We start from the raw sequence: 25,056 nt of genomic DNA on the forward strand, positions 1-25,056 counted from the left end.
CAAATCCTGCGGTACCGTCATTTTCTCCTCCCCTCCATTGATGAGCTGATGGTACCGGCACGAAGCAGCTCTTGAGCAGTTGCCGCACTTTTGGAAGGAGCATCTCACTGCTGTAAGGCTGCCAACAGCACCTGGCCATTTTCTCGTTCGTGAAGAAAGTGGGAAGATGAGGCAAATATTACAGAATAAAGATTTTCTCAGCTCTTATGTTGAAGGGTTTTTCAGCTTTCTCAGGGAAAAAAAGAAAAAAGGAAAAAAGTCTATTGCTCTGTTTGTTTCACTATCTTTAAAAGTGGGATCTATCATCTGGAGAATCAAACCAGCATCCATTTCTGTGGATTTTCCATGGCTGCTCCTCAGCAGCTGATGGCATAATGTTTTCTGAAATGGCCATTAGCTGAGTATCTTTATGAACAGCTTCCCGGGGAAGTAGCTGCAAAGTTCAATTTGCTGAATTATGAGCACATCTCTGATAAGAATTGCATTATATGGTACTTGCATGCTGAAAGCATTAACTTTATACTTTGAACTTTTAAAATACGCATTGATGGATCTGATGAGGACTGAAGAAGTAGAAAGGTGAAGGTCCCCAAGGATTAGAGATAATAAGGAATAATTGCTATCTTTTTTTTCCATGAAAAAGAAGCGGTATATTTAGAAGGATTCTATTTAGCTGAGGCTTTTTCACTAGAAAAAGCCATTTGTACCAAAAAAAAAAAAAAAATTAATGGAAAACCTCTTTAATTGGTTGAAAATGTATTACAACAAGCCATAACTTAAGCACACTTGATTTGTTCTGAAGAGCTTTTTGGCTTCATGGAGTCACATCAGATTTACCCCAGCATCCTAGGGAGCAAAATTGAGCTCACTCTTGTATCTCACACAGAATAAATCTAAGTGTTGTCTGAAATACTTTTATTTTTTAATTAAGAAGAACCAGAGTGAAACAACAGTGGATTTCTCTTTCAGAAGAGACTAGATTGTTCTAGCTCACAAAATGGATGTGGTCTACAGTAAATCTCCAGAAGTTTAAAGCCTCAATACTTCGGGTGAAAGCCCAAGAGCTACAGACTAGGACACTTCTTCTCTGGGATGCTCAGACAGCTCCACTCTGTATTCATGACAAGTCTGGAGCTGAACTTGCTCTAACACCCAAGTGCTCAGGGGTATTCAGGTATCTTGATTTCACATGCACAGCACTGTGATTTCTATGCACTGAAGGCTCTTCACTTAATCGGTGCTATTATCACACCTGATGAGGCACAGCAGGTGATATTTGAGATGCTTGCCTTTTGATTCCTTGCAACTGAGCAACATTTAGTAAGAATTACCTAAATCAGCTAATCAAAAACATGTTCAATGACATTAGAATGAAGTGGGCTCTAGAACACCTAGGTAAAGTTATTTTTCTTGTGGAAATCATCTGTAGAGAGAAAAGCAAATAAATCCCAATGTGATCTATGTATTGTAAGTTCTCTGGTCCTTGGGCTATTGATAAGTATTTCCTGAAAATCCTTTGTTATTCCATATTTCAGGCAAGGTTCGACTTTGTTCTGGTGGAACAGGTTTTTGCAAAACTTTTCTGCTCGTGTTTTGGTGGCATAGCTGAGACTGGCCAAGAGCCTGTGTGGTAGCTGCTGGAGCAAGGGCATGCAGTGGTACAGCTGGGCTGCGGCTGGGCTCTGCGAACACATCTGTGCACAGTCAGGACAGCCTGGTGTCTGCCTCCTCGTGCCAGGGAAATGGGATGGTGGGGCCGTTTGCAGGTGTGATTTTGATGGTGGTGCACGTAGGCAGTGGTATGGTCCTTTGCAGCATTGGTCCATCAGTTGCCATTTCTATTGAATAGGTTTTCATCCCCTAGGAAGGGTGTTCGCCGACTTTAGGAAATTAATTTGCATGGAGTTTGGCTACCCAAAAGGGCTGATGCTGAAAGGACAAGGTGGCGGAGCTGTAAAGGTGCAAAGTATGAAGCTTGGTTCAGTGGGCAGACCAGGGGGCAATTCACCTCCAGCCTTGGGAGCTGGGTGAGCTCCTCCTGTCCATGCGGAGGGGACCACAATGCTTCGTGCCACACAGGCGTGAGGGTCTGATCGGGTACAGCAGGGAGACACCACCTAACTGCCCAGACTCTGCAAACCAAGGTTCTTCCATTTTGCTAAGAAACAAAGGCAGGGACACCGCTAGCACAAACTGCTGGAGAAAAACACCTGCAGAAAGTCAGGGCCCATGTTTTCTCCTCTCTGAAGTCAGCAGAGCCCTTCTGTTGTATTGCACAATGCAGAATGGCCCAGTCTGCTGGGCACAGGGCAGGATCAGTCCCGGCTTCTTCTTCTTGGGTTCAGTGGTGGCAGCAACAGCACGGCAGGAGTGCTTGCAGGTCCGTGTGCTTGCTGTGTTATTTGCTCTGAGGACAACTGATGGGTCAGGATTCCTGTTCAGAGGAATCTCTTCCCAGAAGGGCCTGTCTGTTGGCAAGACCTGCACACAGAGATGGAGCTCAGCATCTTCCCTCTCAGTTAAAGGGACCCTTAGGGACTGTCCTCCCCTCTCACTTCCCCAGCAGTGGCTGCCCCAGGTGAGAACCAGCCCCCAGCATCCCTTTCCATGCTGTCCCTCTTTCACAGCCGAGTGGGACTTACATTGTAGGGCTCTCTGCCCTTCACCTTTCACTGGCCTGAAACCAGGTGTTAAAATCCTCCATAGCCCTTTGCACAAAAAACACCCTGTGATTCTCTGTTTCTCACAAAAATATATGCTTTCTGCTCCTTTAAAGTTCTTTCCCTTGAAGAAAATTGATGTTAAGCCATGAGACACCTGGTCCTACCTGTACCAGCTCCCTTTGGCCTTTACCAGTGGTGGCAGGGATGCACCCAGAGCTGGTGGATTGTGCCTGCCTGCAGGCAAACTCATGGGCAGGTTACTGTCAGCTAAATATTGAAACAGCCCTAGCCTAGATGAAGCCCTTTTTTTCCTTTTTTTTAACGGGAAGGGGTAGGACTACATCCAAATATTTCACATTAAAATCTGCAGCATTCCTGCTTTGCTTTCTGTTTCAGAGGCATTGCGCAAACGTGCCCCAGCTCCCTGACAGCTCACATTAAGCTCCATGGAGCTGCGTTCAATCACCTTCCCCTGGAAATCAGTGAAGGAGCGAGGGCAGAGCCGTGCAGTGGAGCCACTGCTCCAGACTGCTCCGAGGATGAGTCACCGCAGCGAAGGCTCCTGTCCGAGGGAGGCAGAGCCGCTGCTCTCTAACGTGCTGGGCTTTCTGCACCGAGGACTTCTCAAGCCTCTTTCTCCTTCTTTCTTTTCTTCCTGAGCTTTTATTCCTTGTCTTCATTTGTCTCTCGCCCGCCCCTCTGCCCTGCAGAGCTCTTTAAGGTTTTAGCAATTAAAGGGGGAAAAAACGCCATCCTTTTTTCTGCTCCCTGGCGGGGCGGAGAGCTGATCTGTGTGCAGAGGAGACCCGTCCCCGCTCCTGCCCGGCTGAGTCTGTTGCACCATTGCTTACCTTGTGGGAAAGGTGGAGTACATAGGTTGCCCTCAGGCTTTTTCGACGTGGCACCCATCCCTGTTAATAAGCGGTGGGGATCCCACGGGGGCACACGGGCAGCGCTGTGGGGGTCTTGCTTTTGAACATCCCGCTCAGAGGTGGCAGAGGAGGAGCAGGGCAATTTGGCAAAGAGGGCAGCCAACACCGTGGTGTGGCTCAGGGCCCTTTTGGGGCTTTCCTGTGCTCTGCTGACCAAGATGTAGCCCTGGGATGGGGACCAGCCAGATGCCTCTTCCTCAAATCCCTGCACTATTGTTGGGCATGGGGCACAGGGGTTTTACCTGCTGTCTGCCTCCAAGTCAGCTGAGCCTCCTGAGTCATCTGCTTTAACCAAAAAAAAATCTTTTGGCTTAAAACATGGGTAAGTTTCGCTGATGCCCTGGTGAGCAGGCCTGATGGGGTGATGGTCCCTTAGCTCTGCAGCAACGAAGATTCCCCATGGGGATCAGTAAGGCTCAGAAAATGGCAAGTCTCCCTTCCTTCCCCCTTCTCTATCCCACTCCCAAATTCTGAGCTGCCACCTCTGGTGCTGTCTGTTCATCCATCCATCTGTCCCAGCAGCAGTGACAGGCACAAAACACTGGAGATGGGAAGGAGCAGAGATCACTTAAAATTCCCCTTGGCCAGGGGAAATTTCAGACAGGACTCGCTCTGGAACAAACATTGGGTCTCAGCTCAGGACCACGTGAGATATAGCCCTCTCCTGACCAGCACCCACGTTTCCAGGCATCACCAAAATACACCTGATGGTCCCAGAGGGGTGTGTGGTGGTTTCACTGGTTGCATTAAAGCTGAGCTGCCTTTCTGCTCTCACCCAGCCTGCAGGCAGAGGGATGCTTGTGTTTTGTTGCTAGATTAGTCATCGCCCTGTTGGAGATAAGTGCCCCATTCGCAGGGCTGCCAGAACAGCTAATACCCATCGAAAATTGCAGAAAACCACGAAAAAGCAGAGCTGTGCCCCCCCCCCCCCCCCCCCCCCCCCGCACCCATCTCAGAGCCCCCAGGCTGCTGTGCCTGGCTGTGGCTGCTCAGTCGTACTGCTGTGGGGATGAGGAGCCCCAGAGAGGGACCCACACCTCTACCACGCCAGAGCCCCGCAGAGATGTGGTCCTGCCCCAGGGAGCCGCCAGGCCAAGATCCCACACCAAAAACTTCAGCCAGGCAGCTCCAGTCTTAAAACCACGGCTGAGCAACAGAAATAATTGTCCAGAGCTGGATTTTTCTCCAGTCCTTTACAGGGCTGCATTTTCTCTTCCTGCTGGGGTGGGGGGTACTTATTGCACCCCAGGGCACACGGATCTTGCCTGGCATGGGGCAGCATTGCCTCTGCATGCCGCAGGGATGCCCGGTCTTGCAGGGGAGCTGTGGGATGAGCCAGTCCTGGTCATGGAGGTGGCATGGCAGCAGTGGTGGCAGCTGGGGGTAGGAAGGATGCTGCAAGAAGTTTGGGTGATTTCTTTTTATAATCACTCGCATAGATTTTCCTATAGATTCCCCAGGTTTTAGGGAGCTGCCCAGTCAGGGGATCCCCCCCCCAAGGAAAGTCTGTCAGCAAATTGCTGCCAAGACGGAGATTGGGGTCAGCACCCAGCTCTGCTGAGGTGCCTGGGGAGATGCCACGCCACCACAGAGCCCCGTACATAACCATGTCCTGTGCTGTCCCAACACCACAGGAGATGTAAGCCCACTCCTCTCTGGGTCCACACTCTGCATCAATCTCCCCCAGTGCCGGAGAATTTCATGCAATATGCATATATATATATATTCATAGATACTTATTTCATGTCCCTTGTTGTCTGTTGCTGGCTGGCACAGTGCTCTCACACGGGAGGGTACTCACAGGAAGCATTTGAGATGCTGATAGTAACGTGTGTGTTTAGTTTAAAAGGATGGAGGGGCAGTTCTTGTAAGTGTGCGTGAAGACAGAGTGATCATTAGTACATGTTTATTGAAGTTTACCAGCTCTGTAACAATGGGTTTCTCTTTGCCATTGGACTTAATTCCTCTGTAATTATGGTCCTAATATAGAAATCATTTGGCATTTATTTGCCATAATAAAACTTCCCATTGCATTTAAATTCAATGTGAAGATTTAAGTGTATTTAGGAGACTCAGTTGAAGACCTGAAATTAAATATTCCTGGCTTCCTTTTCCAAACAAGACAAACTCAGATAAATGCTAGCAGTCAGACCCATGTGTGCAGCTACTCCCATGAGCAGTGGCAGCTGCATGTGCATACCCAGAGAGAGATGGTAGCCCTTGTGATGTGGACGACTCTTTCAGCTTCTTCTCACTGCCCCACTCTGGTCCAGGGCACTGGTCCTGTGGGTGACACTGATGACTGATGCTACTTTGTACACCTGAGCAGGGAAAACACACAGTTGAGGAAAAACTGCAGGTGTTAAGATCACCATCAGCCATCCTGGTTTGTTGTACAGCTTGCACCGGTTTTCAAAATGTTTGCTTTAATAGTTTCGGTAGCAGGATGTTGCTAATGTGGCTCTTTCCAGCTGAGCTGGTGCTCAGGAGCAGCCCAGGCAGCAGACGTAGGTCAGCAGAGCTGGAGCTGGGGGAGCCCGGAAGACCACATCCTGGCCCACTGACACCATCGTCCCCAGCCCTGCCGTGTTCAAAGGAGACCGGGTGGGCAAATTTGCTATACTTAATTTATAGTTAAAAGAACAGGCCTGAGAAACACATCCCATGACTGCAGGCTGGTGGGTGAGCAGCTGCAGCTTTGGTAGCAATGTGTGGATGGGCTCCCAGCACTGATAAATGACAGATAAGATGGCCGGGTGAAACACTGACACCAGCACACAACAGGGGTGACGCTGCTCCTGACATCGTTATTTTCTCCCTGGATATACTGAGCATCAGAAGTGCCTACTGGCGATAATTTTTTTTTCCATCCTTTCTCAGAACTCCTCCCAGTAGGCTTAAAATAGCAGGGCCCAGATAATCATTAACCACTTTGACGTATTGCAACGGGCACAGATTGGGAATTCATAAGGAGAGGACAGAGCTGGAAAAGACCCGCACTCCCAGTTCGTCTCCAGCATTATTGTCCTCCTCAGGGTAAAGCCAGTTCAGCTTGGCCTTGCCCTTGCCTATCCTAGAGACAAGCTCCTATCACAGCCAGAAATAGGGAAGAATATTAGATATAATTGCTTAATATATTGCTTTTCGCAGAAGTAGGGAAGAGTAATATATAGCGAAGAGTATTTCATCCATATGTTGAGAGGGTTATGGCTGAAGCCAGAGCACCCTTCCCTTTTTGTTAACTCTGGTTTTCCACCTTTGACATGAACCCTAATTTAGACTTGGATAACAACAAAAAAAAGGCAGGTGCCCTGAGTCCAAAGCCCACTTGGTTGTTTCAGGGGAACAAGACGGTACTGAGCAAGCTGAGGAGGAAGATTGCAGCCAGGGAGCATTTCTCCACTAGTTGCTGACAAAGCAGAAATGCTGCTGAGGCTGATCCGAGTGATGGGATGTAGCTCTACAATGGAAAATTGCAAAAGTAAGTGTTGGGAAGCAGACACTTCAAAGGGTCTTTGGAGAGCAGTCCCCAAAGGGAATTGGTGGGAACACTGTTGTTTGAAGCACTGGAGAATGTGTTGTACAGAGCCATCTTCTACAAACCTACAGAAACGGGCATGGGGGTTTAATTTCCATCTCTAATTGCTGTGATCTGCACCTCATTTTGGGCTTGCTTTTGTGTGCATGTAGCTTTTAGCAGAGGTCTCTGCACAGCGAATCCTTCATGTGTATCACAGCCAATGGACTGTTTCTGAGCTCGCTGTACAGCCAGCAATGAGACTCCTTCTCCTTTGCTGTACATAGGATTTATTCCTTTAATATGCTCCTGGTGTTTATTTTTCTGCTGGTACAGGAGTGCATGTGCGCATGTGTGCATGTGGCAGTGTTTTACGAATGCCTGCTGTGGACAGAATTGGGCTTCACAGTATGCAAAAATAGCTGTGCGCTACATGCAAGGACATAATATTTCACATGGCTGGAGACAATATGATAAATCAGGTTTTTGCTGGATTTGCAAAAATCAAGAAACTGGGGGATTCATCTCCACAGTTGAGTCCTGAGCTCTTGCAGGAGCTGGCAGGACTGTCTGGGTTGGAGCGTCCCAATTAGGGAAGGGGGACTGGGTCCCCACAGCAGTGTAGGACGTCTGTGAACATCTCTTGGATCTGAAGAGACAAGCTCAGATTTCGTAGACTCATTTATTACAGAGCCCAAGAAGCCAACGTGCGTCCAGGCTGCAGCTACAGCTTTTCTCCTCTGCCTTTGCTTGGAGGTTGTTGCTCTTAGTTCCTGCTCTGTTCTGCCCTGTTCCCGATCCCTCGTCACCGGTGCCTCCAGCTGCTTGTTAGGCAAAACCCAGGTCCCTCACTCGCCATTTTGAGCCCTGCAGGAGACCCCGGTGTGCGGTGAGGTGGAAAGGCAGGGACATGGTAGAGCTGGGAGGTTTCTGCGTTACCTGTTTGGTGCTGGGATCACACTTTGTGCTGAGGAGTGAAGCTGTCGAGAAAATAAAGCACCAGGGACTGAGATGAGGAGGGTAGACCAGAGGCACAGAGCAGCGGTCCTGGTACCAGGCTAGCTCTTGGTGTGGAAGAGGTTTGGTGAGCGGAGGAACAGAGGAGCTGTGCTAAGCCCTGATCCCTCCCCTTTTGCATCCTGGCTGGCAGTCCATGCTCATGCGGGTTCCTTATCACACTTGCGCTTTTCTACCCCAGTCCCAGCAAGGGGCACAAACATGCACAGCCGAACCTGAGCCCCTCAAACTGCACCTCACACGGGGAGTCTGAATGCCAAATGTCAGTGCTCCTTCCCCCACACACCTTCCTCCCATCTAATCCTTCCCTGCTTCCCTTCTTCTGGCTTGTCCTGTCACACCTTTCCAGGTGAAAAAGGTTCACGGATCCTACAACCCTCCTTGCTCCCCCTCTCCCTTTGCATCCCCTCCAGTGTGTAATGAAAACCAGTGACAGGTAGAGCTAAGCCTGGTTTTGTAACGTAAACAGTTATTTACAGTTTTGCTAAAATTTCATGGAAGACGACATTTTTAGGTCACCTAGCTGAAGCAAATGAAATGATTAACATGTTTGCATTAGATTTCATTAAAAAAAGTATCACTCTTGCCCAGCATGGTGTTCAGTTCCTCAGGTCCTGAGACCTGATGCAGTACCCTGAAAGCTAAGACAGTTTCCCACCCGGGTTAGCCAGAGCAGGATCTGGTTTCCTAACCCAAGGCAGCTGGGATGGACGTCTTTTACTGTGTCCAGCAGCCTCAGATGCCAGGGTCTGTTATCCTGGTGCTCCATCAGTGCTAATGATGGGGCTGATCAAGGGGTGTAAGAGGAGATATCCTCTCCCCAACACTGAAAGTATGATGCCATCCTTCCTCGTCCCGTAGATATTCTCATTCTGCCTTTAAAAGCTTTTAAATCTTGGAGCACAGCTAAATACACTATTGGAGTCTATACTGTGGCTTTTAAACACTAAGAGGTGGGGAGTAAAATGTAATGGCTCTGTTCTTCCCTAAATAAGCAATGGCAAATGACTGTAAAATGAGCTCCTGAGCTTGTGTGCGCAGAGAGGAATTTAGTCCCGTGGTGAACAGGATGATAGCAGATGGATCAGAATAATATTGGGTTTTCCTGGATACCCTGTTTAAAGCTACACCAGAAACAAGGGAGTGAGCCAGGAGGTTCAGTGTTTCGGCCACCACTCATAAACGTCTGTGTGTCACAAGCCAGGACACAATTTGTTCTCCATCTTGCTTGCTTCTAGGGTGGAAATAGCCAGCCCTACAGGCTTTGCATCAGTATGACTCACTTTCAGGACAGACTGTCTGGGGGAAGTGGATAGGGTTGTGAAATTTGAGGACCTTTTCCCTGCTGGGCTATGGGTACACAAAGACCTCGACCCAAAGCACACACCTGCCACCCACACTCAGGTTCATCCCTCCCGGTCCGGGAGCACTGGGAAAGGAGAGTCCTGTGTCTAGCGCTGCAAACGCCCACTGCCTGGCAAGTCCTGGGAGATACCGCATGGCGCTGGGCTCAGTCCAGCTCCCGGCGAGGAGCGGCACCTCCACGGCTGGCACGAGCTAGCCTGTGCAGAAAGTCCAAGGGCTGCCGCGTCTGTGCTGCTCCTCCTGCCTGGCTGGGCTCGAGGAAGCTGCCCTGGGCTGAGCGGGACACCAGCCTGCAGCAGAGGCTGTCTCGCAGCTATCCCCACTGCCAACCTCGCTTTCTAAAATAGGTAGCAGAGAGACAGAAACCTGAGCAGTGAAACAGTGGCCCCTGGTTGCCAACAGAGCTGTGTCCGCTGGTTGTGGTCTAGTGTGGGTCCTCTTGTGTCTAGTAAGAGTTGTGCTCATCTAGTTTTTCCTGCAGCGGTAATATTAGGCTTCTCTTACCTACCCAGCTGTCTCTTTCCACAAAAAAATGTAGGACCCAAGCATTTGAGACCGTTATATCCCTGTCAAACTCTGTTCACATCAGCCAAGAATTATTAGACAGAAAATGGATGGAGGCGGCACGATTACCTAAGCTAAAGCAGGTAAAAAGGAACAAAGAGCAAATGGGTGGATAATGGGGCTTCTCCCATGCCATGCCATGCCGTGCCATGCCTGTGGGAGGAGGGGAGCCTCACTGATGCTGTCTCTCTTTTTCAGGGGGAGTTGCTGAGCCCGTGTCGATGCGACGGATCGGTGAAGTGCACACACCAGCCATGTCTGATCAAATGGATTAGCGAGAGAGGCTGCTGGAGCTGTGAGCTGTGTTACTACAAGTATCACGTCATTGCCATAAGCACAAAGAACCCTCTGCAGGTAAAGGTACTAGAGACATTTCAAAGTCTATTTATTCTCGTTTCTATTTTTGTTTCTGTGAGCAAGTGGATTTTACCTGTGTGGGTTTTCCTTCCCTGCGCACAGTGATCCGTGTGTCTGAGACACTTAGAAAGGGTTGCCGGGGGCTAGTCCAAAGAGGCCCCATGTTCTGCCCAGTGGTACTGGGGGCATCCCTCGGGTGTCTGCTCTTTCTGTCCTTTGACAATTCCCACATTCACTTGCCTCCTGTTGAAAATGCCAGTGTGACCACGATAGTGCTGTAACACCTCACAGCCCTTCAAATGTGTTCATCCACTGGATACCACAGGTATGCCACTGTCCCCAGGGGCAGATGGGAATGGAGCAGTTATGGGATTTGCTACAACAGAGTACACAGTCTGCACCAGAGCAGTATCTTGAGACTCCACGTGTCTATAGGTGTGCCATTAACGCCGATCTCCTCCTGCTGAGCCTCCTCTATGTTGGCATGAGGGATGGAGGAGGCGGATGGAGGGCTCTTACAGCTCTCCTCTCTGATCCTGCCACCCTTTTCACTTTACTGCTCCCCCATGATCAAATACATGCTGGCATGGCACAAGGGGTGTTGGCTCTGATGCTCTGGTCTCTCCAAGCCTGATTCTTGGCGGACATTTGCAGATGTGCGCACAACAGGTGAAGCACATCTTGATGTAAGTGGCTGTGAAAGGCATCAGAGGACCCACCTTCTTTCCCTTGTGAGTTCAAAAGCACCATGGTTTAATAAGCCCCACTGCAGGCTGGTAATTTAAAATCAAGATTCAGAATGGGGAAAAGCGTGTGACTGTTAAAAATGGGATAAATTATCCTTAATAACTATTGATTTATTGCGGGGGCAACACCTGATGATGGATTAATTGCTGCATGCCTTTGCTGAGCACCCTTAGTGCCTCGGACGTAAGGAAGCACATTACATCCAGGCACTACTGCTTAATTAGCATCATCTGGACTGGAGAGACATTACAGCAGCGTGCTGTGGTTTAGAGACCGGAGCAATATCTGTAAGGATGTTGGTCTGTCCAGCACCTGGTGGAGGGCTTTGGCTCTCTGCTGGTTGCTCTGCTTTCTAACAGGAGGCAAGGACTTTGCTAGTAATGGTGCCCAGTTGTACGAGGGGAGGGGGAATGCAGACTCCTGCTCTCTCCTCCAAACTGCAGTCTCTGTGTCTTTTTCCGGGCCTGAGGTCACTAACCACAGTGAGGAAACAGAGACAGCCCTTTAGGACTCCAGACTTATATGAAGTAGTGAAATTAGTGGGGCATCATGGGGAAATTTTGCTGGGGGGAAGGAAAAAACTGCCTGCTCTCTGCAAGTCAGCTTCTGATTCAATTTTCCGTGTGCTATGGGCTGGAGAGATCAGTAGTTTCATCCCAAGCCCCAGACCCAGGGTATTTTAATTTCTTGGCTCTGGTAACTCAGAGCAGATTGAAACACAGGAGGGGAGATGTGGACAAAGCAGCATTTATTTCTGGAAAGATGGTCCATGAATGCCCTAATGCTTCCTGTGTCTCAGATCGGGGGTGCAATGCTGAGCAGCATTGAAGGTTTGTGGGTGCAGGTTTGCGAACGTGCCTTTAATGAATGACCTCCGAATGCTCTACACCTTCAGGTGGCTCATGGCAACGGGTCAGTGACTTTCCTCCTGCTCCTCACTCGGCTAAAATTTGTTGGAGCTATTCACAGACAAGCTCCCCTCCCACACTCTTGCTCTTTCTGGGCTCGCCTGTTAGAAAGTGGCCTGATCTGCTGGCCTTTGCCACAAACACAAAAACTGAGTGGCAGGAGCAACTGAGTTAGAGAGCTCAGCTCCGGGAGCGAGGGTCCCAGAGGACCATGCAGACCCCGCGCCCAGAGGCTTCACGTTGCTGGCTTAGACTTCACAGCACTTCTCGCAGAAGCACTGGGAGATTTGGAGGGTGGGAAGAAGCAAGTGGAGTGAAAAGCCACTTGGTCTGGAATAAATGCAGCGTGTGTGGAGTCACAGCTGTGTGCCCGGGCTCCCAGTCTGGTGCCAGCACAAAGGCACTTCTGGGAAGCAGATGCTACACTAGCACTAGTATGTGACATCCCGTGGGAAGTGGCTGGTGTACCAGGCCTGGATGAGGCCACGAGGACTAAGGGCTGAGGACCCCGTAACCCATCACCACACATGCCTCGTTCCTCAGTGGCTCTCACCATCCTCTGATGCTGGGAAAGGGAGGCAGAGAGGACCCAGGGGCTGCGATGCCCTGACACTATGTGCCATAACAATGTGTCACAGCATGTGCAGGCAGGAAGAGCATCTTTTCTGCTCGGTCTTCATCCCACATGTGGATAACAGGGGCCACCTGGACATACAAGCATGTCTCTAAGTAAAGCAATAGACCCTGGCCTTTCTTCTCAGGGTCTGCTGGAACTTCTGCCCAGCTTTATTCTCACTAGAAAGCTCTGAATTTCTCAAGCACAGGTTTTGGAGGGCAAATGCTGTAGGAAGTCATGGTCGTCTGTTTATTCCAGACCAACTGTAATACAGGCAAGAACCACACAAACCTCACCTCCTTGTCGAATGAAACCTGTTTGTGTGATGCTCTGAGCCTGGCTAGATTTTAACCAGCAACGTGGCCTACCTATCCCCTGTGTCCTCTCACGTGACAGACTGCTGGAAAGCCAAAGCCAGGCAGCTGGCAGGCCCTGGGCTCCCTGAAGCATGTCCAATTGGTCCGAGCAGAGCAGCACACCCGACACCCACATGTTCCCCAGGATCTGCATGTTTCTCTGCCCATTTTGACATCTGCTGCACATTTTTTGGAGCGCCTGCGAGCACGGCATGGGCCAGATGTGTGTGGAGACTCGTGGCGTGGGCAGAGAAGTTACAGCCGGGGGAACATGGTTCATGCATAATTAACACAGACTCCTTCCAGCCTGCAGGCTGTTATGATGTCTCATACCAGAGAGAGGCCTTTAGTCTGGTATTTTGGCAGAATGAATCTCTGTAAATTACCCCCCCCCCCCATCCCTGGATTGCAGGCATTTAAGAGCATCTTAAAGCAGCAACACTGCAAACCCACTGAGACTGGGGGTTTAAAGTTGTTGGACAACATGAGAGGTGTCCTGCCAAGCAGCAGTCAGGCAGCAGATGAGCAAAAATATCCCACCAACTGTGAGCAACCAGACAATCCATTTTGTCCATCCATCCATCCATCCATCTATCCATCCATCCTCCTGCTCTCCAGTCTGCCAGTCACCGAGACAGGAGTCATGGGCATGGAGGTTTTAAATGCTCCTCTCCATTGCAATATTTGTGCAAAGCCCATGATTCGAAAAAGGCCCAGAAGACGCAGGGTTTTAGAAGCATGTGATAGTACTGCAGGCACCCTGGTGCTGATACATAGTGGAGTACGTATCTGCCATGATGGGACTCTGCAGTGGATTTTATCTATACAGCGCCTTTGTAGCCGCTCCTGAGCCACATCCACTCTGATCCTCTGATTTTAGCAAATAGAAAATCTGTTTGAACCAGCCTTCCCAGACCTACAACTGTCTGCAGTCCCAGGGAGTTCAACTCTGCTTTACAGTTATCTCTGACTCTTCCTGTATTGTGGGTTGTTTCAGCTCCAAAGATCTTCAGTTATCCAGTGCTGGGGTTGGGATACGGTCCCAGTTCTCCTCTGGCTCTATTTTGACTGTGGTGATGCTCTGTTAGGAGCTGATGAGTGTTTGTTTATATGGCCTCTTCATCAGGACACCCACATCTGCAAGAAAAGTGGCCGAGGCTCCAGGGTGTTTGAACTTCAGCCTGAGCTCCTGCGCTAAAAAGCTTGAGGCAAGTTCACTGGTGTCTCCTGGTTGTCCCAACTTGCTGAATCACTTGTGTTGAGTATGAGCTTTGGCTGGTCCCTGCTGAACTCCAGCTGCAGCCTGCAGCCTGCAAGCAGTTGGTGCAATCACAGCAAGCGAGACTTCATGGCCTGTGCCTTGTAACGGGGGCTTTCTAGGATACGGATAGTGTAGCCTGAGTCTTACCAGATGCTCTGGCACATGGAGGAGAGGGGGTTTCATCACTGCACGTTTCCATTACGTGGCCCTAGTGGACCCTCCTTCCTCCCTGCTGCCTTTCCAGTACCTGAATAAGCCACAGCATCTGTAAATGTACAGCAGGGAAGCTATCACAACAGTGGCATAACTTTGCTTGGTGAATTTATAAAAAGGAAAGCCATCCTCCAAAAGGTAATTGAAGAGGATGGCCAGGGCCTCCGGACAGCAGTGAGGGGAGAGCCAGACCTAAGCAGTGGTGGGAATGGTTCACTCCAGCCTTCTAGGAAAAACCTCTGCTTGCTTGTGATCCTGGGTCTGAAAATTAAATTGCTGACTAGCACATCTCAGGATGTTAATGATACGTACTAAGGGGACGTGTCAGATACAGCAATAAAAATAAACTGAACTGCCTGAGGCAGGCATGGGGAAGCTCTCAGAGGAGTGTAGGAAGGCTTTTCCAGCAAGCAAGTCTTCTCTGCAAGCTGCTGCAGTAAGACATAGATATCTTCTGCAGGCAAATATCTGCCTTGGATCTACTCATGCTGGTGCTTGGGAACCTTTGGAGACTGCTGGTGCCAAAGAAAGGGAGATATGGATCAGGCCTTAAATACTATAGTAATGACATTATTAATCTGTGTTACATTAGCAGTGGGAGTTTTCACTCACAAGCCTCTCAGCAGAAGCACTGAAGCAAACAGGGAAACAGGTTTGTCCCAAGTACAACACGTAGGTTATGAAACAGTGCAAGAGAACAAGAGTGACATGACTGGCAGGCACCGGTCCCAGCTTGGCCCCTGGCTAAGGTCATCACAAATGTCAGACCTCGGCTCCTAAGAAACCCTTTCTGAGGCATTGGGGTCACAGAGCTTTGCGATTTGGGGAAAATGGGGAAACTTGGGGAAAATCAGTCCAAGAGAGTGTAGTGTTTTGCATGTGCACATCTGGGTGGTGTGCCAAAGCACTCAGCCAAGGGGGACGGTAGCAGAGGACAGACAGACAGCTCCTGAGTGAATGAGGACATTTCTTCAGAATGGTCTGGAGGGATGGAGCCCTTTTTCCAGCGCAGGTGGCAAGCCATCGCAGAGAGCCGCTTGGGCATGCTCTGAAGCTATTGAAGCCCAGAGCTCACAAAGCTGCTCCTGTTATCCTTGCAGGAGCCTTTAAAGCTTTCTGGTACCACCAAGTCCTTAGTTCTGCCCTGTTCAGCGCTGGCAGAGCATCTGTAGAGCTTTCTATCTGCCTAAAGGTCACATTCCTGATTGACAACCTGGGTGAGCTGCCAGTTGTTAAAGGTGCACTTCAGTACAGCTCAGCGGCTAGCTGGGACTCAACAGTCATTACCAGCTGAGGAAAGGAGGGCCCAGTTTTAGGTCTCTCCCCGCAAGGTGGGATTGCTTGACACTGTGACCTTGTTAGAGCTTGAACATTTGAGCTGGAGATTTGGAGGGAGGGGGCTGTGTGTGCAGCCAGGCATTCGGACAAAGAGCTTTGGGGGTTTCAGATGTGCCAGTAAAGGAACTCTGCAGTGTTGCTGAGACCTTTCGTTGCAGCTCTAGTTGTGACCCAAGGACAACAGGGTCACCCACCAAATCCCTGGTCAGCTGGCCATAATGATGGTGGAGAGTGGTTAGGAAAACGAGTGATTTTCTAAGGGCTGTTATGAAATCTGAAAAGCACAGTGCTATGATTGAGACGGGCTGCTGAGGCCACTGGTGCAGGGACGCATCAGGCCCAGCTCCTGCAGCTGAAATTCATCAGCATGTTCCACCTCTGAACAGCTCTTAGACCCTTCTGTCTGTGCTCTCCCTGGGTAACATGCTTTATCCTCTGTCTCACCCCTTTTCTTCTGTCTGTGCAAACCTCATACCCTAAGATGTGTAGCAAAATGGAATTAAAAGATGAAAAATAATGACTCTGGTTATTGGTGGCTCGGGCTAGATGTGGGATGCTAAATTGCAGTTCTCAGGGTTGCCAGAGAGGAAATACAACATTTATTACTTACTTTTTTTTTTTCCTGGAAAATATTAAATTCTTCTGCAAGCTGGTTATTTTCCCCAGTGTTCAGCTCTGACCCATTTACTTCCTTGCCAGAGGGTAATCACACCCCAGTGCCACCTCCTGAACAGAGTCAGGACTGCTGCTGCGTGTGTCACTGTCACTTAGTGCCAGATGCTGGGGGAAGAGTCTCCTACCCCCTGGCATGGCTGATGGACTCCAGCCTCTTCATTATCGCCACAGCGAACTTCCCGGCAGCTGCTGCCAGCTGAGCAGCGTCAGGCAGCATCCCTGCCTCTGTTTCAGCCTCTCTGTTCCCAACCGACGGGAGCAGGCTTTGAAGTTTGCACTCAGGTGTAACTTCTCTGTGCTCTGAGCCCCATCCCCTTTGACAATATTTTTAGTACTACACCTAACCCTCCTTGTCTCTGCAAAGCAGTGGTGCTGGTTGTATGTGGCTGCTAGTTGTAGAAAACAGTTCCTTCTTCTTTTTCTGTCTTTCATTGCCACCTTGGAAGGACCTGTTGCCACCACAGGCCTTGCAGTGTGCCAGGCAGATGGTGAGGAGCCAGTCCATTACCTCCTCTTGAGAGAGAAATGATGCAGAATGATTTGGCTGGCACAGGCGCACACGGGTCAGCGTGAGGGACCTGCAGTAAAACCCTGGCATGCAGCACCAGGCTGTGCACCAGGCTCCCTGCACTCCCAGCCCCTCGGCGTTTGCCAGAGCTAGTGGAAGGGGAGATGAAGTCTGGTGAAAGCTGCAGGGGTGAAAGTGCAACCCCACGCATGTACCCAAGCCCCCTCCCCGCCACATGCCTCTAGTCCTGGAGCTCTGAGCTGATGGCACCAGTTGCGGATTTGTCCTGCATTTGCTTATGTTGCTGTTGAGAACGAAGCTGAAGAGCTGACGGCAGGACAGCATACCTGCTGATCCCACCCTCAGAACCCAAATTTGAGGGCGATGCGTGCTGGGTGGCCTTTGCTCTGTCTTATGTATGTTAGGAGAGGAGTTGCACAGCTGTGCATCTCCTGTGAACTCCAGGCCCCCTGCATCTAGCCTTGACCCGTTGCGACTGGCACCACCAAGCTTCCAACCCTAAGAGGAGGACTGTTCACTACCTCAGCTTCTTCATGGCACAAAGGGGCCAGTTGTGTGGATGGATTTGGTGGAGGCGTGGAGCAGGTCAGGCTATGGCAGAGTGGGAATGGGCTGTTGAAGAGATCCGTGAGTGTCCCCAGTGCTCGGTGTTTGCCTTTGGCTGGGCCAGCTGCTGGAGTGGATGGCAGGAAGGGGACTGGGGTTAGCTGAGCCCAGGAAGGGGATTGGGGTTAGCTGAGCCCAGTCCTGCTTCAGCAGGGAGCAAGCTCTCTCTCTGCTCAGCAGCTTTATGGCCATCTACGCTGTGGCCAGCTACGAAATAAGCTGGTACCACCCACCTCACTGATGCTGCACATCCCTGACATACAATTAGAGGGCTGTCTGCCCTTGGAGGATGTAAGCCAAGGAGCAAGGCTGGCAGAGGCAGACAGTTCAGCTCACCTCTGAGCCAAGCTAGGCAATCTCCTTCCAGTTGCAACCCGCAGACCTCAGTCTCAGGCTGAAGCTCTCATCTGTTCCTCTCCAAAGGCAGCCCTTTGCAGGAGAGTGCATTCGGTTCAGGGGTTTGGTCATTGGACTGGTAGCAATGCCATGCATGCCTATACCAGCACAAGTCACCTGTTGTCCTTCTTGCCCTTCAGTCAGGGTTCAAAGTCCTCCCTACCTCCCAAAAACCACTGGTAACTCCTGGCTGGCCTGGACATTAAAGAGGGACCCAGCAACTGAACTCCTTTCTTGCCCTGCAACAGGATGGGACAAGGCTTGACATGTGACCCTGCTGCCCCAGGATATGTTTGACAAATGTGCAGGGTGCTGAGGGCTCACCAGAGATGCCACTTCACAGGGACACTGAATTTGGGCTGAATCCAGGCTAAACATTTTCAATTCCTCTTAATCCTCTATACCTGCAGGAGGTTGAAGTCCGCCTTTATTTATCCTTCTGCCAGTCCCACTGAGATTTCAAGGGCATGTATCTCACAGCTAAAGGTGGCCTATATACTTCGATGCCAGGAGAGGCTGTCTCTCCCCAGCCTGTTTATGCATTTGATTTCTGATTTGCAGGAGGGGCTACAGACCCTGTCCCCAAGTCTTGTTAAAGAAAGCAATTTCTGCTCTTGGTTTTTACAGGGCAGTTCTCTCAGCAGTGTAAATCTGAGAGGGGAGGTTTTATGCTGGATGACAGAGAGGAGTCTGGGCTTAGGATATTTATACTGTAGCTTATACAAAGCTATTTGACATAGTGAATGGATTTGGGGGAGTTATTTCTGGTTATTTTCTTCTTCTGAGGAAGAAGCATTGATGTTTATCTTGGAACACAGCCTGAACGTGTCATCACCTAAAGGCAGGGTGTCCTGACCACAGCAACTTGTGTTCTTTGTAACAAGTTTTGTGGGATGTGCATTGCTGCTGCAAGATCCTACCTAGTGCTGTGATCCTGTCAGATCTCACAAAGTGGCACAGAGCTAGCTCATGGGAGGCCTCCGAAGGAAAGCTTGGCTCTCTGAAACACTTCTTCTCATGGTAATATGATGCCCTGGCCAAGGATGCTGCCTGGCATCTATTTGAGGTAGCAACTGAATGTCCTGGTTTATGATGGCCATCACAGACTTACTGTCATGGGGATGTTAGTTTTGGTGTCTTGCCCCCAGTCCATCCTGCCTCCCTCAGGTCTCTGTGCTTTCCTGGTGAGATGCAGGATTCCTCCCCATTGCCTCTTCAGCAATGCTGTCAGGAAACATGGGGCCATGCACTGTTGAACAACTGCCATCCTCCACCCCAGATGTGGACCAGGTAAAAGCACCCATGCTCACAGGTGCTCTTTGAGATCTCTAAAACCACCACAATGATGTAAAACAGCGATGTGCCCCAAGTAACTAATCTCTTCTATTTTCCTTCCTCCCTCCCCCTTGTCCCCTCTCCTCTCCCCGTTGCCTCCCCTTGCAGTGGCAGGCCATCTCTCTGACAGTCATTGAGAAGGTTCAGATAGCAGCGGCCATCCTGGGTTCCCTCTTCCTCATTGCCAGTATCTCGTGGCTCATCTGGTCGACCTTCAGTCCTTCGGCCAAATGGCAGCGCCAGGACCTGCTCTTCCAGATCTGCTATGGAATGTACGGCTTCATGGACATTGTCTGTATAGGTGGGTGATCGTATCTCATGGCACGGCCGAGGTCGCCCACCCACTCACCCGCAGAGAGGAGCGGGAGATGGCGTGGAGAGCCGGCCGGTACAGCTCAGCTCAGATTGAGCCTCCCCAGCTTTTCCTCCTCTTTGCTTTCATGGCACCTTTTTTACAGTCCTCACTACTCGTCTGGGCAGCCTCGGAGTGTCTCCTTGGCTGGGCTGGCAGAGGGACCTGCAGCAACCCCAGAGAGAAACAAATCTCTCTTCAGAGCAAGAAGAGGGTGGGGGGGTCTGGGGGAAGCTGGGGAGTGTAAGGCTTTTGAGAAACTCCTTCCTTTCTGGAATAGCTAATTTAGGGACTGCCCTATGGTTGGGTATGGCAGGGTCTCTCCACATGCAACGCCTTGGCTCTCCAGCCCAGTCTCTCTGCCGGGCAGGGGTGACTGCCACTTCTTTGGCCCACCCTGGAGCTGCTAGTCCCAACCAGCCCAGGTCATGGCCCAGCCTGGGGTCCTTGTCACGTTGCTGGTACAGAGCAGCTCTGAGGACGAAGCTGCCCCACTCTGAGCAAGCCCCAGACAGCAAAGCAGATGCTGGCAGCCTGGCCCCAGCCGGGTCTCCCTGAGAGCTCGAGCTGTAGCCCCAGTGCAGGTCTGCAGGATGGGGGGACGTAGCTGACAATACCTATGGGCAGAGGCACTCACCAGCCAGGCCATTGAAAGAGAGCAGTGGTTACCGAAACAGTCCAGTGAACACCAGCCACCTCCAAACATGCTCCTGAGCAGTGTCCACCCAAGCACAGGCCACCAGATAATGTCAGTTCAAGTGACCCTGCCAGGAAGCAGAGAGGGTCCCAGAGAGCTCTTCATGTCTGGGTCCTTCCATCATTGTTATAAAGGCAGAAGGAGCCTCCCAGAAACTCAGTGGGACAAGGCAGTCCTCTTGACTTGGTGGATATGTGTTTGTGTGGGTAGAGCCACTCCAGAGGGAAGGAGCACAGCCCCCAGTTGAGCCCTCAGGAGGAGCAGGACAGACTATATCACAGAGCAGCAGTTGGTGAAATTGGGGTACAGAAGTAAAACAAACCCAGCGGCAGGGACAGAGGACTGGACCGCACCCCCTTGTATCTGGGTTCAAATGGTTCTTGGCTTCAGCATCCTTCCAGCACAGGACTTGGGCCTGCCGAAACCCAGACCAGTTCCTCCCACTGTTGCCACCACTGTGCTGACAAGATGTGAGCTTGGCCTGTAGAGACCATCCTGCTCCTTCATGAGATCCTGGTGGAGCTACCACATCTCTCCCAGAACAAAGGGTGGCAAAGGGGGTGAAAGAGAGATGCGCAGCACCCGCATGTTGGAACAATCCTGGTGACATCCTCTTGCTGGTGGAATTGAGAGTGGAAAAAAATTATCCCTGTGTGTGTATGGTGTGCGTTTATGTCGCCTTCTTGGCAGAGGACAGAAGTGGAGAGCCCTGGCCTGGGCGGACATCAGTAACATGATTAACTGGCTTTGATAAAGCTTCAAGAGCTGAGGGGAACTGATAAGCTCATCTGTCAATAGGAGCTAAATCCTCCCACACGGCGGAGAACAAACCACGCCAGCCATGAACTGAAGGGGAACTGGGCAGACAGATTCAGATTTGAGGTTCTTTGTTTCTTTCTTATTAATTGTTTTAAGGGTCTGGCCTCTATTTCTCTTTTCCACCTTCTCTGAGGGGGAAAAAAGCCCCTTTGCATCTCCACTGATCTCACCATTAAGCTTAATGCCCTAAGCTGGGAGCTTTGATTTTTTCCAGCCAAAGAGCAAGCGGCCATCCCATTCCCAGGAACATTTCAGAGTCATGGCTTGGGGCAGCCCCTTGTCTCACAGTCCTCCCTGCGCAGCTAGCAGTCCTGGCGGGCCAAGCATGCTGGCTTTCCCACAAACTCAAAAGCAAGTGGGAAGCATTACAGATGCAGTGAGTTAACATGTCTGTATGTGGCTTCTCTTGCCCAGCACCTCAGAGGCTACCCAGAGATGGCTCCACTTGTGCTGTGTGCAGCCTGTCTGCCTGTGCTGCCAGGCAGCCCACCCATGCTTGACCAGGAAAGATGATGTTCTGGACCATGTGAGCCTTTGTATACATTTCCCTAGAAAAGCTTATACGTGCATGCAGCCAGCCCTCTGCCCCTGCCACTCTCCAGTGTAAAACTTGCTTGTATTATGCATCAATACCCTTTGTAATGCCAGCTGCTGCTGCTCACGGGTCTGCAGTGGAGGGGAAGGGAGCTCTGAGCAGTGCTAGTGGAGATCTGGTGTTCACTTTCCTCCCCACCTCCTCCTCCTCCTCTTCTTTCTCTGCCCAGGTTGAACCAAGTGACAAATGAGGTCTTCACAGGGGGCTGTGACTCCCAGGCTGTCAATGCGGTCAGGTCTCTCCTCTGAGTGACTTCTCTCCAGCCCTGCTGATTTCAGGGGGCTGCACTAGCACTAGCCAAAAGGTTGGTCTGTCCCGTGGAGAGGCCAGGCCAGGTCAGGCCAGCAGAAAGGGCTGATCAAAGGGAACTCTGCGACTGGGTTTAATTCCTCATTCATTATAGCTTTGCTCAACTGTAATGGATGCAGCAATGCCTGCTCCCTAGAAGACTCACAGTGAGTTCCTCACTGTGGAACAGCTATTCTCCCTCTTTTTATCCTTCTCCCAAACCTTGCAGCCTCGTGCAGAGTCTTTGATCACAGCCGGGCAAAGCCGGCTCCGGAAATTCAGACTTCTGCTCCTGACTGCCAGCATGGCCCAAAGCCTCTTGTTACTCCTCCCTGGGCTTTAGTTCCACTCCTGCAAGTTCAGGATAAAACCTCTCATGGATAATTGCAGTGACAACGGTTCTTGAAATACCAAGGTGCTGTCTGTGCATTTCGGTGTCTCCTCCTCCGCAGTCCAGCCCTTTTCCCCTTTTGCTTTCCAGCCTGTGGGTGGGTAGGAAAGATTTAGGAACTAAGAAATGCTCAGTGGTGGGGAAAGAGCAGGACATTAGGTGCACTCAGTTCTACCACACTTGGTTTTTTTCAGCTAATGTAACACACACATTGTCTGTGCATTGTTTGGTAACAGGCTGGGCAGCCTTCGCTAGCAGAATGTTATACTGTAGGTCCTACACTAATTGTATGAATTCCAATTGTTCCCTTCCCCGGTTTGACCCCAAGTTTTGCTTTCACTGGCAGAGGAGCAGAGGTGTGAAAGACAAGGTATTTACTAAAGAGCAGATGTGCTGAAGGAGAGCTCCTCTGTAGTTCCTGCCAGTTCCCACTTCAGTTGTCCTTGGATGTCGCATGTCCATCGAGTAGCCAGGGACATTTGTCCAGGAGGGCAGGTTACACACCCTGTCACTGGAGGTGCTCAGCAGGACACTTCCTCTGGCACTGTAGAGTCTCAAAGCTGGAGAAGACACCAAATCTGCAGAGATCCTGACTATCGTCAGACAGGGAATACGCACCTAGTCAGCAACTGCCCAACTGTTTTGTGTGATCTCCTCTCTACCAAGTCATTGAGGGATTTAGGTAGCAATTTGCCAAGACAGAGATCTCTGTGGCAATTTGCATGGGCAATCCCATTGCAGCACTGGTCTTTCCAATGTGGAGTCAAAGGTGACGGCACAAGTGCTCACTTGCATGTGTAGCTCCCTAAGCACAGATCATGTGGTTGTTGTTATCTTCACTTCAGCTGTACTTGATCTGAGATAGTCAGATCATCTCCAAGCTGAGCTCTCAAAATACAGCTGTTAACTCAGAGACTGTTAATCCATGCATCAAAATCCAGGGGTCTTGGGTTTGACCCTCAGCCACTCACATTCAGTAATACACTAGTTTTCTTTGGACTTTGCTAGATCCAAGCATACTCCACAAAAACAGTTGTAAGGGACAGACACCATTTGCTACCCCTTCACCCACCATGGAAACAAAACCACAACCAAAGGAAAATGAATCTGCTCCTCACAACCAGCAGGACAGATGGTATGGCCCCAAGTACCAGAAGCTGTGTCCATCTGGGCAAGATGTGCAAGATGGTCCTTCAACGTTGGTCTCCCCCTTGTTCTCAGACATCTAACAGGAGGGCAGGAAGCACTGGAAAGGATTGCTTGGGATTTGTGGGAGTCTCCAATACTGGATTTTTTTTTAAGAACCTGTTAGAAAACGTATGTCAAGAACAGGTTGTGGAGAGATGATCCCAGATTGTGAAGGAGAAACACTAAATGCTTCTTAATATCCAGCCAGCCCCAACGTTTTTGATTCTGATCTCTCTCTCTTTCACGTGTGCTATCTCTGATCATGTCTGTAGGACAGATATGAGAGTTGGATTAAACTAGAAACTGGTAATGGTACCAGCATAGGTATTACTCTGCTGTGAAGCCATCTACAACACAGACATTTGAGATCAGCAACCAGGAAGTGAATGAAAAGTGAGATGGGGTCTGTTCATTTGATTAACTGCTCTCTCCATGGGTCCATGAGAGGTAAATCCAGAAAGCTGGCATAGAGAGGGATTAGCAGAAATGCAGTTATCGAAATGCAGAGATAAATGGAGTGAGCCTTCATAGGCCTGAGTTACTGAGTAAGGAGAGTAGCAGCTTAGAGCTGGGCTGTAAATCCTGAGAGATACCTGCCTGTTAATTAAATGACAGTCCTTGGAGGGGGAAGGAGGGGTTTGTCTCTCTCTCTGTCAAGGTGCAATTAGGGAAAGTCAGCGTTTGTAGATTAAGGTGTCATTTGGGGTCAGGAGGACAGGAAACCACCTCCTGTTAAACAAGGAGGAACTCTGCCAGCTAATGAAAGCATGTCACATTCTAGGCTGAGGCATCACCAGATCGGCTCCAAGGGGGAAGCGCGTCTCAGGAAGGCCATTAGCAGGCTCTGTGCGCAGCGCTGTCACTGCTACGGTTTGTGTGTGCCGTCCTGCTTCTGCTCACACAGGGGTATCCCGGTGGTTGGCACGCTGGGGGGATTTATCCCCCGTGATGCAAAAGCAATCCGATCTGCCTCTCTTGGATCACTGTCTGGTGGGGATTGTTGCTTTGTCCATGCCCACCCAGTCCTTGCTCTCTGACTCACCCTGCCTTGGTGCTGACAGCCGCGCACTCTCACAAGCACTAAATCCTCATGCTCTTTGAAGCTTTTCCCTCACCTTCCTTGGCAGCCAGTCCCTGAGGATATTTGCCTTCACAACAGTAACTGCACTGCAGCTCAATAGCACAAGAGACAGGCAAAGCAGGACCATTCATCCTGCCAACGATTTTTGTTGGCACACCATGGCAATCCATTACAGATCAGGAAGTGTGTGCCCGCTGTTTTTAATCCCAGCTGCCAGCAAGAGTAATCAAAAGCATCCAGTATGTCTGAC

The 25,056-nt window shown here is 50.3% G+C and overlaps 1 protein-coding gene across 1 annotated transcript in view; it reads left to right on the forward strand.

The window, feature by feature from the left end:
• The window catches only part of MARCHF4 (membrane associated ring-CH-type finger 4), a 103,878-nt gene that overhangs the window by 63,414 nt on the left and 15,408 nt on the right, over positions 1-25,056 (forward strand). Inside the window, 2 exon segments of the mRNA XM_050899653.1 lie at positions 10,257-10,418; positions 19,504-19,696. Of these exon segments, the coding sequence (XP_050755610.1) occupies positions 10,257-10,418; positions 19,504-19,696 (355 nt within the window).

The sequence above is a fragment of the Gymnogyps californianus genome, chromosome 7 (assembly GCF_018139145.2).
Source record: "Gymnogyps californianus isolate 813 chromosome 7, ASM1813914v2, whole genome shotgun sequence".
Lineage (NCBI taxonomy): Eukaryota > Metazoa > Chordata > Aves > Accipitriformes > Cathartidae > Gymnogyps > Gymnogyps californianus.